General features: G+C 46.1%; 1 protein-coding gene across 10 annotated transcripts in view; it reads left to right on the top strand.

Moving 5' to 3' along the window:
- LOC139421575 (hepatocyte growth factor-regulated tyrosine kinase substrate-like) overlaps nt 1–13557 on the top strand; it is a 34549-nt gene extending 20992 nt beyond the window's left edge. The window contains exons 16-21 of one of the 10 annotated variants that reach the window (XR_011635645.1): nt 979–1119; nt 2834–3002; nt 5714–5838; nt 10811–11005; nt 11526–11729; nt 12265–13557. Coding sequence is in view for 9 of the 10 variants with exons in the window: in XM_071172605.1 (XP_071028706.1) it covers nt 979–1119; nt 2834–3002; nt 5714–5838; nt 10811–11005; nt 11526–11621 (726 nt within the window). In the remaining variant the exon portion in view is untranslated. Of the gene's footprint in view, nt 1–978; nt 1120–2833; nt 3003–5713; nt 5839–10810; nt 11006–11525; nt 12152–12264 lie in introns of those variants that run through there. The other 9 variants (XM_071172611.1, XM_071172605.1, XM_071172608.1 and 6 more) reach the window with 9 other exon arrangements.
- Nucleotides 13558–15070: the final 1513 nt, after the last annotated feature.

The following is a 15070-nucleotide window of genomic DNA, read 5'->3' as shown; positions in this document are numbered from 1 at the left end:
GAACAACAGGGCTGGGAGTCTGTTTAGGAGGGGTGCTGTGTTATAGATAATAACAGGTTACAGACTGGGGAACAACAGGACTGGGAGTCTGTTTAGGAGGGGTGCTGTGTTATAATAACAGGGCTGGGAGTCTGTTTAGGAGAGGTGCTATGTTATAGATAATAACATGGCTGGGAGTCTGTTTAGATATATTGTGTAGAACAGATCAGCTGTAGTGTTTAAAGGCCCAGTGCAGTGAAAAACGTGATTTCCCTGTTATTCACATGATGAGGTATGGCTGGTTCTGCGGTAGGGCGTTAGTCACGTGATGAGGTATGGGTTGTTATCCAGTAGGGGTTAGTCACATGATGAGGTATGGGTTGTTATCCAGTAGGGGGTTAGTCACATGATGAGGTATGGGTTGTTATGCAGTAGGGGTTAGTCACATGATGAGGTATGGGTTGTTATCCAGTAAGGGGTTAGTCACATGAGGTATGGGTTGTTCTACGGTAGGGGGTTAGTCACATGATGAGGTATGGGTTGTTATCCAGTAGGGGGTTAGTCACATGATGAGGTATGGGTTGTTCTGCGGTAGGGGGTTAGTCACATGATGAGGTATGGGTTGTTATGCAGTAGGGGTTAGTCACATGATGAGGTATATGGTGTCTGATGTGGTGACTGTTTCAGGAGTACCTAGAGATGCAGCGTTAGCCTGTTAGGTGGTATATGGTGTCTGATGTTGTGACTATGTTTCAGGAGTACCTAGAGATGCAGCGTCAGCCTGTTAGGTGGTATATGGTGTCTGATGTGGTGTCTGATGTGGTGACTGTGTTTCAGGAGTACCTAGAGATGCAGCGTCAGCCTGTTAGGTGGTATATGGTGTCTGATGTTGTGACTATGTTTCAGGAGTACCTAGAGATGCAGCGTCAGCCTGTTAGGTGGTATATGGTGTCTGATGTGGTGTCTGATGTGATGTCTGATGTGGTGACTGTGTTTCAGGAGTACCTGGAGATGCAGCGTCAGCTGGCCATCCAGCGGCTCCAGGAGCAGGAGAAGGAGAGACAGATGAGGCTGGAGCAACAGAAACACACCATCCAGATGAGAGCCCAGATGCCTGCCTTCCCCATGCCCTACCCACAGGTAGACACTATACTATACCCTACCCACAGGTAGACACTATACTACACCCTACCCACAGGTAGACACTATACTATACCCTACCCACAGGTAGACACTATACTATACCCTACCCACAGGTAGACACTATACTATACCCTACCCACAGGTAGACACTATACTATACCATGCCCACAGGTAGACACTATACTATACCATACCCACAGGTAGACACTATACTATACCCTACCCACAGGTAGACACTATACTATACCATGCCCACAGGTAGACACTATACTATACCCTACCCACAGGTAGACACTATACTATACCCTACCCACAGGTAGACACTATACCAAGCCCACAGGTAGACACTATACCAAGCCCTACCCACAGGTAGACACTATACTATACCATGCCCACAGGTAGACACTATACTATACCATGCCCACAGGTAGACACTATACTATACCATGCCCACAGGTAGACACTATACTATACCATGCCCACAGGTAGACACTATACTATACCATGCCCACAGGTAGACACTATACCAAGCCCTACCCACAGGTAGACACTATACCCTACCCACAGATACACTATACTATACCCTACCCACAGGTAGACACTATACGATACCATGCCCACAGGTAGACACTATACTATACCCTACCCACAGGTAGACACTATACTATACCATGCCCACAGGTAGACACTATACTATACCTTTACCCACAGGTAGACACTATACTATACCTTTACCCACAGGTAGACACTACACTATAACCTACCCACAGGTAGACACTATACCAAGCCCTACCCACAGGTAGACACTATACTATACCCTACCCACAGGTAGACACTATACCAAGCCCTACCCACAGGTAGACACTATACTATACCATGCCCACAGGTAGACACTATACTATACCCTACCCACAGGTAGACACTATACTATACCCTACCCACAGGTAGACACTATACTATACCATGCCCACAGGTAGACACTATACTTATACCCTACCCACAGGTAGACACTATACTATACCCTACCCACAGGTAGACACTATACCAAGCCCTACCCACAGGTAGACACTATACTATACCATGCCCACAGGTAGACACTATACTATACCCTTACCCACAGGTAGACACTATACTATACCATGCCCACAGGTAGACACTATACTATACCATGCCCACAGGTAGACACTACACTCTACCCTACCCACAGGTAGACACTACACTATACCCTACCCACAGGTAGACACTACACTATACCCTACCCACAGGTAGACACTACACTATACCATGCCCACAGGTAGACACTACACTATACCATGCCCACAGGTAGACACTATACTATACCATGCCCACAGGTAGACACTATACCCTACCCACAGGTAGACACTGTCTGGCCGGCACACGGGGGAGGCCTTCTCTCTGGCCGGCACACGGGGGAGGCCCTCTCTCTGGCCGGCACACGGGGGAGGCCCTCTCTCTGGCCGGCACACGGGGGAGGCCCTCTCTCTGGCCGGCACACGGGGGAGGCCCTCTCTCTGGCCGGCACACGGGGGAGTTAGTCTTCAAGCAGATCCTTGGGGAAGGCGTGTCACGACACGGTTAGTCTACAGAGGTTCTGTGTAAATGATTGCTGCAGGAGTTTCACCTGGCATTTACCTTAGTGGCTGTTCTTTTTGTCCAGCTCTTGTGTAAATTCCTCTCCTTTTCACCCTAGATGCAGTCTTTGCCCCCCAACGTGGCAGGAGGGGTGGTGTACGGGCAGCCGGGGGGACCCCCCAGTTACCCAGGCACCTTTAGCCCCTCAGGGTCAGTGGAGGGGTCGCCCATGCACAACGTCTACATGAACCAGCCTGGACCAGGACAGTACCAGGCCATGCCTCCAGGTTAGTACAGACCCCAATGAGTCAAATGTTTGTGTCTAGTTGAATAGCATGGTAGTTAGTCTAGGGGCCAGCATGTCTAGTTGAATAGCATGGTAGTTAGTCTAGGGGCCAGCATGTCTAGTTGAATAGCATGGTAGTTAGTCTAGGGGCCAGCATGTCTAGTTGAATAGCATGGTAGTTAGTCTAGGGGCCAGCATGTCTAGTTGAATAGCATGGTAGTTAGTCTAGGGGCCAGCATGGTAGTTAGTCTAGGGGCCAGCATGGTAGTTAGTCTAGGGGCCAGCATGGTAGTTAGTCTGGGGGCCAGCATGTCTAGTTGAATAGCATGGTAGTTAGTCTAGGGGCCAGCATGGTAGTTAGTCTAGGGGCCAGCATGGTAGTTAGTCTAGGGGCCAGCATGTCTAGTTGAATAGCATGGTAGTTAGTCTAGGGGCCAGCATGGTAGTTAGTCTAGGGGCCAGCATGTCTAGTTGAATAGCATGGTAGTTAGTCTAGGGGCCAGCATGGTAGTTAGTCTAGGGGCCAGCATGTCTTGTTGAATAGCATGGTAGTTAGTCTGGGGGCCAGCATGTCTAGTTGAATAGCATGGTAGTTAGTCTAGGGGCCAGCATGGTAGTTAGTCTAGGGGCCAGCATGTCTAGTTGAATAGCATGGTAGTTAGTCTAGGGGCCAGCATGGTAGTTAGTCTAGGGGCCAGCATGGTAGTTAGTCTAGGGGCCAGCATGGTAGTTAGTCTAGGGGCCAGCATGTCTAGTTGAATAGCATGGTAGTTAGTCTAGGGGCCAGCATGGTAGTTAGTCTAGGGGCCAGCATGTCTAGTTGAATAGCATGGTAGTTAGTCTGGGGGCCAGTATGTCTTGTTGAATATGTCTAGTTGACATGTCTAGTTGAATAGCATGGTAGTTAGTCTAGGGGCCAGCATGGTAGTTAGTCTAGGGGCCAGCATGGTAGTTAGTCTAGGGGCCAGCATGGTAGTTAGTCTAGGGCCCAGCGTGTCTAGTTGAATAGCATGGTAGTTAGTCTAGGGGCCAGCATGGTAGTTAGTCTAGGGGCCAGCATGGTAGTTAGTCTAGGGGCCATTATGTCTAGTTGAATAGCATGGTAGTTAGTCTAGGGGCCAGCATGGTAGTTAGTCTAGGGGCCAGCATGTCTTGTTGAATAGCATGGTAGTTAGTCTAGGGGCCAGCATGGTAGTTAGTCTAGGGGCCAGCATGGTAGTTAGTCTAGGGGCCAGCATGTCTAGTTGAATAGCATGGTAGTTAGTCTAGGGGTCAGCATGGTAGTTAGTCTAGGGGCCAGCATGGTAGCTTCTGTATGGACCTGGCTTTGTGCTCTTGTCATGCTGAAACAGGAAAGGGCCTTCCTCAAACTGTTGCCACCATTATTCCTCCTTCACTAAACTTCCTCCTTCATGACAGTTGGCACTCTCCATTGGACCTGTTATCATTCTCCTGGTATCCTCCAACCCCATTGAGCATAGTGATCTTAGTCTTGTGTGCGGCTGCTCGGCCATGGAAACCCATTGAGCATAGTGATCTTAGTCTTGTGTGCGGCTGCTCGGCCATGGAAACCCATTGAGCGTGGTGATCTTAGTCTTGTGTGCGGCTGCTCGGCCATGGAAACCCATTGAGCGTGGTGATCTTAGTCTTGTGTGCGGCTGCTCGGCCATGGAAACCCATTGAGCGTGGTGATCATAGTCTTGTGTGCGGCTGCTCGGCCATGGAAACCCATTGAGCGTGGTGATCTTAGTCTTGTGTGCGGCTGCTCGACCATGGAAACCCATTGAGCATAGTGATCTTAGTCTTGTGTGCGGCTGCTCGGCCATGGAAACCCATTGAGCGTGGTGATCTTAGTCTTGTGTGCGGCTGCTCGGCCATGGAAACCCATTGAGCGTGGTGATCTTAGTCTTGTGTGCGGCTGCTCGGCCATGGAAACCCATTGAGCGTGGTGATCTTAGTCTTGTGTGCGGCTGCTCGGCCATGGAAACCCATTGAGCGTGGTGATCTTAGTCTTGTGTGCGGCTGCTCGGCCATGGAAACCCATTGAGCGTGGTGATCTTAGTCTTGTGTGCGGCTGCTCGCCCATGGAAACCCATTGAGCGTGGTGATCTTAGTCTTGTGTGCGGCTGCTCGGCCATGGAAACCCATTGAGCGTGGTGATCTTAGTCTTGTGTGCGGCTGCTCGGCCATGGAAACCCATTGAGCGTGGTGATCTTAGTCTTGTGTGCGGCTGCTCGGCCATGGAAACCCATTTCAAGTTCTTGTGCTGACGTTGCTTCCAGAGGCAGTTTGGAACTCGGTAGTGAGTCTTGCAATCGAGGATAGATGATTTTTACATGCTTCAGCACTCAGCTTTCCCGTTCTGTGAGCTTGACCTCCTAGACGTTTCCACTTCACAATAACAGCACTTACAGTTGACTGGGGGAACTCTAGCAGGGCAGAAATGTGACAAACTGACTTGTTGGAAAGGTGGCATCCTATGACGGTGCCACGTTGAAAGTCACTGAGCTCTTCAGTACGGGCCATTCTACTGCCAATGTTTGTCTATGGAGATTGCATGGCTGTGTGCTTGATTTTATACACCTGTCAGCAGCAGTTGTGGCTGAAATAGCTGAATCCACTAATTTGAAGGGGTGTCCACATACTTCTGTATATATTGTGTACATTGACCTTCTGTAACGTGACTCTCCTGTGTTTGCCTCCCTGCTCCAGACCCCAACATGTACATGTACCAGCCTGCAGGAACCAATGGGCAGCCTGCACCCCCTGGCCAGGCCCCGCCCACTACTAGCCCCGCCTACTCTAACTACCAGCCCACACCCACACAGGGATACCAGGTGAGAACAGAGGGAGGAAGGTCATGCCTGTTACAAAACTATTGGTGTTGAAATGAAAACGTGCTCGTGGACTTCCTCATGCTGAGTTTGTCGTCTAGGTAACTAGGTTTCCTCCTTAATGTGAACCACATGATGTACTGCCTGATGTCAAGTCCCAATGAGAGGCTCAGCAATACACCTGTCAGATCAAATCAAATGCTGTTTGTCACATGAGCCCGAAGCCAACAGGTGTAGAGACCTTACAGTGAAATGCTTACTGACAAGCCCTTAACCAACAGGTGTAGAGACCTTACAGTGAAATGCTTACTGACAAGCCCTTAACCAACAGGTGTAGAGACCTTACAGTGAAATGCTTACTGACAAGCCCTTAACCAACAGGTGTAGAGACCTTACAGTGAAATGCTTACTGACAAGCCCTTAACCAACAGGTGTAGAGACCTTACAGTGAAATGCTTACTGACAAGCCCTTAACCAACAGGTGTAGAGACCTTAGTGAAATGCTTACTGACAAGCCCTTAACCAACAGGTGTAGAGACCTTAGTGAAATGCTTTACTGACAAGCCCTTAACCAACAGGTGTAGAGACCTTACAGTGAAATGCTTTACTGACAAGCCCTTAACCAACAGGTGTAGAGACCTTATAGTGAAATGCTTATTTAAAGCCCTTAATTATTTTCTTAACTGCATTGATGGTTAAGTGTTAAGTAAAACAATAGAAAATAAAAGTAACAAATAATTAAAGAGCAGTAAGATAATAGTAGTGAGGTTATATACAGGGGGTACTGGTACAGAGTCAATGTGGAGGCTATATACAGGGGGTACTGGTACAGAGTCAATGTGGAGGCTATATACAGGGGGTACAGGTACAGAGTCAATGTGGAGGCTATATACAGGGTGTTACGGTACAGAGTCAATGTGGAGGCTATATACAGGGTGTTACGGTACAGAGTCAATGTGGAGGCTATATACAGGGGGTACCAGTACAGAGTCAATGTGGAGGCTATATACAGGGGGTACTGGTACAGAGTCAATGTGGAGGCTATATACAGGGGGTACTGGTACAGAGTCAATGTGGAGGCTATATACAGGGGGTACCGGTACAGAGTCAATGTGGAGGCTATATACAGGGGGTACTGGTACAGAGTCAATGTGGAGGCTATATACAGGGGGTACTGGTACAGAGTCAATGTGGAGGCTATATACAGGGGGTACTGGTACAGAGTCAATGTGGAGGCTTTATACAGAGGGTACCGGTACAGAGTCAATGAGCGGGGGCACGGTTAGCTGAGGTAATATGTACACGTAGGTAGAGTTAAAGTGACTATGCATAGATAATAAACAGAGAGTAGCAGCAGTGTTAAAGAGGGTCTGGGTAGCCCTTTGATTAGCTGGTCAGGAGTCTTATGGCTTGGGGGTAGAAGCTGTTAAGAAGCCTCTTGGTACACCGTCCCCAACGGTGTGCTCGGGGGCGTTGTCATGCTGAAACAGGAAAGGGCCTTCCTCATACTGTTGCCACCATTATTCCTCCTTCACTAAACTTCCTCCTTCATGACCGTTGGCACTCTCCATTGGGACCTGGTGCTCCGGTACCACTGACCTGGACTCCTTTTAAAATGGGCTTCAGGTTTCATGTCCCTCTTTCATTTTGTGTCCCTGGTCCTCACTGACTTTCCAAAGCTCTTCCTCCTCTTCCTCCTCCTCCTCATTTAGCATCATAATGTGATGTTTATAAAGGGAGTCAAAGCTCAACGTAGCTCCTCCTCCTCTTCCTCCTCATTTAGCATCATAATGTGATGATGTTTATAAAGGGAGTCAAAGCTCCTCCTCTTCCTCCTCTTCCTCTTCCTCCTCCTCCTCTTCCTCCTCCTCCTCATTTAGCATCATAATGTGATGATGTTTATAAAGGGAGTCAAAGCTCAACGTGGCTCCTCTTCCTCCTCCTCTTCCTCCTCATTTAGCATCATAATGTGATGATGTTTATAAAGGGAGTCAAAGCTCCTCCTCTTCCTCCTCTTCCTCTTCCTCTTCCTCCTCCTCTTCCTCTTCCTCTTCCTCCTCTTCCTCCTCCTCCTCCTCATTTAGCATCATAATGTGATGATGTTTATAAAGGGAGTGAAGCGGCTCATGACTAGTGTTATAATAGATTATAACCACATCATAATACATTCTACATGTAGGCTTTAAATCATCTGTTAGCGACGTCTTCCTCCTCCTCCTCTTCCTCCTCATTTAGCATCATAATGTGATGATGTTTATAAAGGGAGTGAAGCGGCTCATGACTAGTGTTATAATAGATTATAACCACATCATAATACATTCTACATGTAGGCTTTAAATCATCTGTTAGCAACGTCTTCCTCCTCCTCCTCTTCCTCCTCCTCTTCCTCTTCCTCCTCCCCCTCCTCCTCCTCCTCCTCCTCATTTAGCATCATAATGTGATGATGTTTATAAAGGGAGTGAAGCGGCTCATGACTAGTGTTATAATAGATTATAACCATCATAATACATTCTACATGTAGGCTTTAAATCATCTGTTAGCGACGTCTTCCTCCTCCTCCTCCTCCTCCTCCTCATTTAGCATCATAATGTGATGATGTTTATAAAGGGAGTCAAACGGCTCATGACTAGTGTTATAATAGATTATAACCACATCATAATACATTCTACATGTAGGCTTTAAATCATCTGTTAGCAACGTCTTCCTCCTCCTCCTCTTCCTCCTCATTTAGCATCATAATGTGATGATGTTTATAAAGGGAGTGAAGCGGCTCATGACTAGTGTTATAATAGATTATAACCACATCATAATACATTCTACATGTAGGCTTTAAATCATCTGTTAGCGACGTCTTCCTCTTCCTCCTCCTCTTCCTCCTCCTCCTCATTTAGCATCATAATGTGATTTTTTTTTTTAATTTTTTTTTTAATGTTTATAAAGGGAGTGAAGCGGCTCATGACTAGTGTTATAATAGATTATAACCACATCATAATACATTCTACATGTAGGCCTTAAATCATCTGTTAGCAACGTCTTCCTCCTCCTCCTCTTCCTCCTCCTCCTCATTTAGCATCATAATGTGATGATGTTTATAAAGGCAGTGAAGCGGCTCATGACTAGTGTTATAATAGATTATAACCACATCATAATACATTCTACATGTAGGCTTTAAATCATCTGTTAGCAACGTCTTCCTCCTCCTCCTCTTCCTCCTCCTCCTCATTTAGCATCATAATGTGATGATGTTTATAAAGGGAGTGAAGCGGCTCATGACTAGTGTTATAATAGATTATAACCATCATAATACATTCTACATGTAGGCTTTAAATCATCTGTTAGCAACGTCTTCCTCCTCCTCCTCTTCCTCCTCCTCCTCCTCATTTAGCATCATAATGTGATGATGTTTATAAAGGGAGTGAAGCGGCTCATGACTAGTGTTATAATAGATTATAACCACATCATAATACATTCTACATGTAGGCTTTAAATCATCTGTTAGCAACGTCTTCCTCCTCCTCCTCTTCCTCCTCCTCCTCATTTAGCATCATAATGTGATGATGTTTATAAAGGGAGTCAAACGGCTCATGACTAGTGTTATAATAGATTATAACCACATCATAATACATTCTACATGTAGACTTTAAATCATCTGTTAGCAACGTCTTCCTCCTCCTCCTCCTCCTCATTTAGCATCATAATGTGATGATGTTTATAAAGGGAGTGAAGCGGCTCATGACTAGTGTTATAATAGATTATAACCACATCATAATACATTCTACATGTAGGCTTTAAATCATCTGTTAGCGACGTCTTCCTCCTCCTCCTCCTCCTCCTCCTCCTTCTCCTCCTCATTTAGCATCATAATGTGATGATGTTTATAAAGGGAGTGAAGCGGCTCATGACTAGTGTTATAATAGATTATAACCACATCATAATACATTCTACATGTAGGCTTTAAATCATCTGTTAGCGACGTCTTCCTCCTCCTCCTCCTCCTCATTTAGCATCATAATGTGATGATGTTTATAAAGGGAGTGAAGCGACTCATGACTAGTGTTATAATAGATTATAACCATCATAATACATTCTACATGTAGGCTTTAAATCATCTGTTAGCAACGTCTTCCTCCTCCTCCTCTTCCTCCTCCTCCTCCTCCTCATTTAGCATCATAATGTGATGATGTTTATAAAGGGAGTGAAGCGGCTCATGACTAGTGTTATAATAGATTATAACCACATCATAATACATTCTACATGTAGGCTTTAAATCATCTGGTAGCAACGTCTTCCTCCTCCTCTTCCTCTTCCTCTTCCTCTTCCTCTTCCTCTTCCTCCTCCTCCTCCTCCTCCTCATTTAGCATCATAATGTGATGATGTTTATAAAGGGAGTCAAACGACTCATGACTAGTGTTATAATAGATTATAACCACATCATAATACATTCTACATGTAGGCTTTAAATCATCTGTTAGCGACGTCTTCCTCCTCCTCCTCTTCCTCCTCATTTAGCATCATAATGTGATGATGTTTATAAAGGGAGTGAAGCGGCTCATGACTAGTGTTATAATAGATTATAACCACATCGTAATACATTCTACATGTAGGCTTTAAATCATCTGTTAGCGACGTCTTCCTCCTCCTCCTCCTCCTCCTCCTCATTTAGCATCATAATGTGATGATGTTTATAAAGGGAGTGAAGCGGCTCATGACTAGTGTTATAATAGATTATAACCACATCATAATACATTCTACATGTAGGCTTTAAATCATCTGTTAGCAACGTCTTCCTCCTCCTCCTCTTCCTCCTCCTCCTCATTTAGCATCATAATGTGATGATGTTTATAAAGGGAGTGAAGCGGCTCATGACTAGTGTTATAATAGATTATAACCACATCATAATACATTCTACATGTAGGCTTTAAATCATCTGTTAGCGACGTCTGTAATGTTAATGTTTTCTTGTCATCGGTCTCAGCAGAACGTGGTGTCCCAGGCCCAGTCTCTGCCCCCCATGTCCCAGCCTCCTCCCACTAACGGTATGTCCTACGTGGCCTACCCTCCACCCTACGCCATGCAGAGTATGATGGCAGCCCTACCTGGGCAGGACCCCAACATGCCCCCACAACAACCCTACATGCAGGGCCCAGGACAACAGCCCATGTACCAACAGGTAGGAGTTCTTGGTTTCTCTCTCTTCCCCCTCTCTTCTTCCTCTCTCTCCCTCCTATCTTCCTCTCTCTCCCTCCTCTCTTCCTCTCTCTCTCTCCTCTCTTCCTCTCTCTCCCTCTCTTCCTCTCTCCCTCCTCTCTTCCTCACTCTCCCTCCTCTCTTCCTCACTCTCCCTCCTCTCTTCCTCTCTCTCCCTCCTCTCTCCCTCCTCTCTTCCTCTCTCTTCCTCCTCTCTTCCTCTCTTCCTCTCTCCCTCCTCTCTTCCTCTCTCTCCTCTCTTCCTCTCTCTCTCCTCTCTTCCTCTCTCTCTCCTCTCTCGCCCTCTTCCCTTCCTCTCTCTCTCTCTCTCTCTCCCCCTCTCTCCCCCTCTCGCTCTCTCTCTCTGCATAGTGTTACCTGTCTATAGGGGGACTTCTGATTCTGTATGTCAGAGGCTTGTTTGTTCTATGTAGTGGGAGTTGCAGTGAGGGATTGATGGTAATCTCATCTCTCTCACACTACTTCTGTCTCTCTCTGTGTAGATGGCTCCCCCTGGTGGCCCGCAGCAGCAGGTTCAGCAGCAGCAGCCTCCGCAGGTCCATCCAGGCAGCGAGGCACAGCTCATCTCCTTCGACTGATCCATCCACCTGGCTAGCTCAGCTTAACATTACCACCTGCTGCTGGCAGGGTTCAACACACTACACCCTCTCTCTCCTCTTCTGTCCTCACCTCTCTTCTGTCCTCACCTCTCTTCTGTCCTCACCTCTCTTCTGTCCTCACCTCTCTTCTGTCCTCACCTCTCTTCTGTCCTCACCTCTCTTCTGTCCTCACCTCTCTTCTGTCCTCACCTCTCTTCTGTCCTCACCTCTCTCCTCCTCTTCTGTCCTCACCTCTCTTCTCCTCTGTGTTCTCCTCTCTCTCTCTGCTGGGCTCGTGGCCTGGATTCCCCAACAAACACACGTTTCTCACAATGTTTCTGTTTCGTTACGGCAATGTTGTGAAATATTATAGTTGTGTAACAGACATGTTACCTCTCCTCCTAGCCATCCTCTCTCCCCCAGCTGACATAGAGGATGAGAGGAGTGAGGAGGGGGTTAGGTAGTGTTACTATGCACCATGCGTACCCCAGGGTTGTATTCACTAGGAACCTAGACGGGGAGGGACTACCTGAGCTTATAAGAAACACTCCCCCTTTTAATGCATTTTGCTACAGTGTTCTGTCCTCACCTCTCTCTGTCTCTGTCCTCACCTTTCTCTGTCCTCACCTTTCTCTGTCCTCACCTCTCTCTGTCCTCACCTCTCTCTGTCCTCACCTCTCTCTGTCCTCACCTCTCTCTGTCCTCACCTCTCTCTGTCCTCACCTCTCTCTGTCCTCACCTCTCTCTGTCCTCACCTCTCTCTGTCCTCACCTCTCTCTGTCCTCACTTCTCTCTGTCCTCACCTCTCTCTGTCTCTCTCTCTCTCTGTCTCTCTCTGTCTCTCTCTCTCTCTCTGTCTCTCTCTCTCTCTCTCTGATAATGTATGTAGTCTTTCTCTTCTGAAACTAATATCTGAAGCTCATCTAGTCAGTGGTATAATAAAGGAACAAATCAAATATGACAGGAATCAATGGAATCTAAGACAAGACCATGACCATCCTTTCTCATATTTGAATAAGCTAGTTTGCATGTTAAAGTCGTTATTTCCATGGACATGTCAGGTGTTACAGCAGTAACTGTTCTGGGGTCATATTGTGGTGATTGGACATTGGTTCATACTGCCTGCTTGGTTGACAGGGGCTGTGAGAGTTAATGGAGAGGTGAGTGAAGGAAGATGTAGGACGGAGCACAGAAAAGCACCTCTAGCAGGTCCCAGGGTTCTAGTGAGAGTGTCAGAGACACACAGAGCTCATTTTAAAGTATAGATGAGCCGTCTTGTGTTGCTACGGCTTGGTAGTGTTTTTCACTAAAGCTTTTTGAGTTGATTGAGAACATGGGAGAAAGGAAGTACCTTTTTTATTCGGTTTTACACTTCCTATATCGTCTCACCAATCAGACTGGCTGAGGGGAAGCAGTATGGGACTACAATAGAACACTTACATCCAGCATGGAACTACAATTCCCAATATTCACAGCTCCAGAGACCGATTACCACCATCACTCTCTCAAGGTGTCCCGTGTCACAACTGTTGACATAATGGGTCTCTCCCAACAACTCCATTAACCACAATGCCTTGCATCACACTCCGGGAGGAACTAGTGTGAATATAACTTAAGATTACACATGTAGTTCCATTGCCAAATATTAACTAGCAGTTATCCAGAGGGTTGCAGTCGGGTCTATATGGCTGTTTACACAGGCAGTCCCATTCTGATCTTTTGACCAATTAGTGGTTAAAGATCTGACCTGATTGGTCAAAAGATCAATTAGTGGCAACACCCCCAGAATGAGTCTGCCTGTGTAAACACAGCCAATGAGCGAGTTGAGAGACCCTCTGACTGGGTGTGTCCTAAACAGCACTCTTTTTCCTATATAGTGCACTACTTTTGACAAAAGCCCTATAGGTGTGTATCTGTGGGTGATGAGGTGTAGAGTTATCTGAGTTATCTGTAGAGGGGGACTCTACATTAGATGGGCATCCATTTTGTTTCTGGTGCTAGTTTCAGTAAAGTTCGGTTTAATCACAAAACCAATTCCTCGTTTCCTTTCCTTGGTTCTTCTCTAATTCTTTGCCTGCTTCCGTCTGATGTTTTGAGGAGGAGAGAGAGAGAGAGGACGTAGGGGAGGGAATCAGGAAAATACCTGTTGAGATCCACCCTTTCAGAGTGTCTTTCAGAACCCTGTGGGCCGGGAGTGGAGAGGTGGTGGGAGTCAGTTCTTCAGGGTATGTGCATGTGATGTAACGTGTGATGTAACATGTGATGTAACATCCACCCAATCAGTGACTTCTTATGTAACCCCCTTTGACGGCCATCTTTAAACTTCTTTACTTCACCATTAATGATCTTCTTTCTGTCTGACTTCTTTAAAGTCATTTTCAGATTATATTGAATAAATATCTTGTTCTTCTCTTGTCCACCTGCTTTGTGTGTTTTCTGTCATATTATCTTTGGAGGCGGAGTGCCAGTCTGTTGTCATGCCAACTCCTTGTCACTCATTGCCATGCAGTTGGTAGTACATTAACGTACTTTATTTACATAATAAATACATGTTTAAAACACGGGTCATTGGGATGTCTGTTCAGATGCAGAAGAAGCCCTGTTTCCATGGCAACGTTTCCTCAAGACCAGGTATGTATTATCCTGTTCCCTCTCTATCTGGGGAAACAAATGACTTGATCCTAAACATCCTGATAGACCAGGTATGTATTATCCTGTTCCCTCTCTATCTGGGGAAACAAATGGAGACTTGATCCTAAACATCCTGATAGACCAGGTATGTATTATCCTGTTCCCTCTCTATCTGGGGAAACAAATGGAGACTTGGTCCTAAACATCCTTATAGACCAGGTATGTATTATCCTGTTCCCTCTCTATCTGGGGAAACAAATGACTTGATCCTAAACATCCTGATAGACCAGGTATTTATTATCCTGTTCCCTCTCTATCTGGGGAAACAAATGACTTGATCCTAAACATCCTGATAGACCAGGTATTTATTATCCTGTTCCCTCTCTATCTGGGGAAACAAATGAAGACTTGGTCCTAAACATCCTGATAGACCAGGTATTTATTATCCTGTTCCCTCTCTATCTGGGGAAACAAATGAAGACTTGGTCCTAAACATCCTGATAGACCAGGTATTTATTATCCTGTTCCCTCTCTATCTGGGAAAACAAATGAAGACTTGATCCTAAACATCCTGATAGACCAGGTATTTATTATCCTGTTCCCTCTCTATCTGGGGAAACAAATGACTTGATCCTAAACATCCTGATAGACCAGGTATTTATTATCCTCTCTATCTGGGGAAACAAATGACTTGATCCTAAACATCCTGATAGACCAGGTATTTATTATCCTCTCTATCTGGGGAAACAAATGACTTGGTCCTAAACATCCTGATAGACCAGGTATTTATTATCCTGTTCCCTCTCTATCTGGGGAAA

The sequence above is a fragment of the Oncorhynchus clarkii genome, chromosome 12 (assembly GCF_045791955.1).
Source record: "Oncorhynchus clarkii lewisi isolate Uvic-CL-2024 chromosome 12, UVic_Ocla_1.0, whole genome shotgun sequence".
In the NCBI taxonomy this organism is placed as follows: Eukaryota; Metazoa; Chordata; class Actinopteri; order Salmoniformes; family Salmonidae; genus Oncorhynchus; species Oncorhynchus clarkii.
The sequence above is the reverse complement of the archived record's forward strand: the minus strand, read 5'-3'. Positions and strand labels throughout refer to the sequence as shown.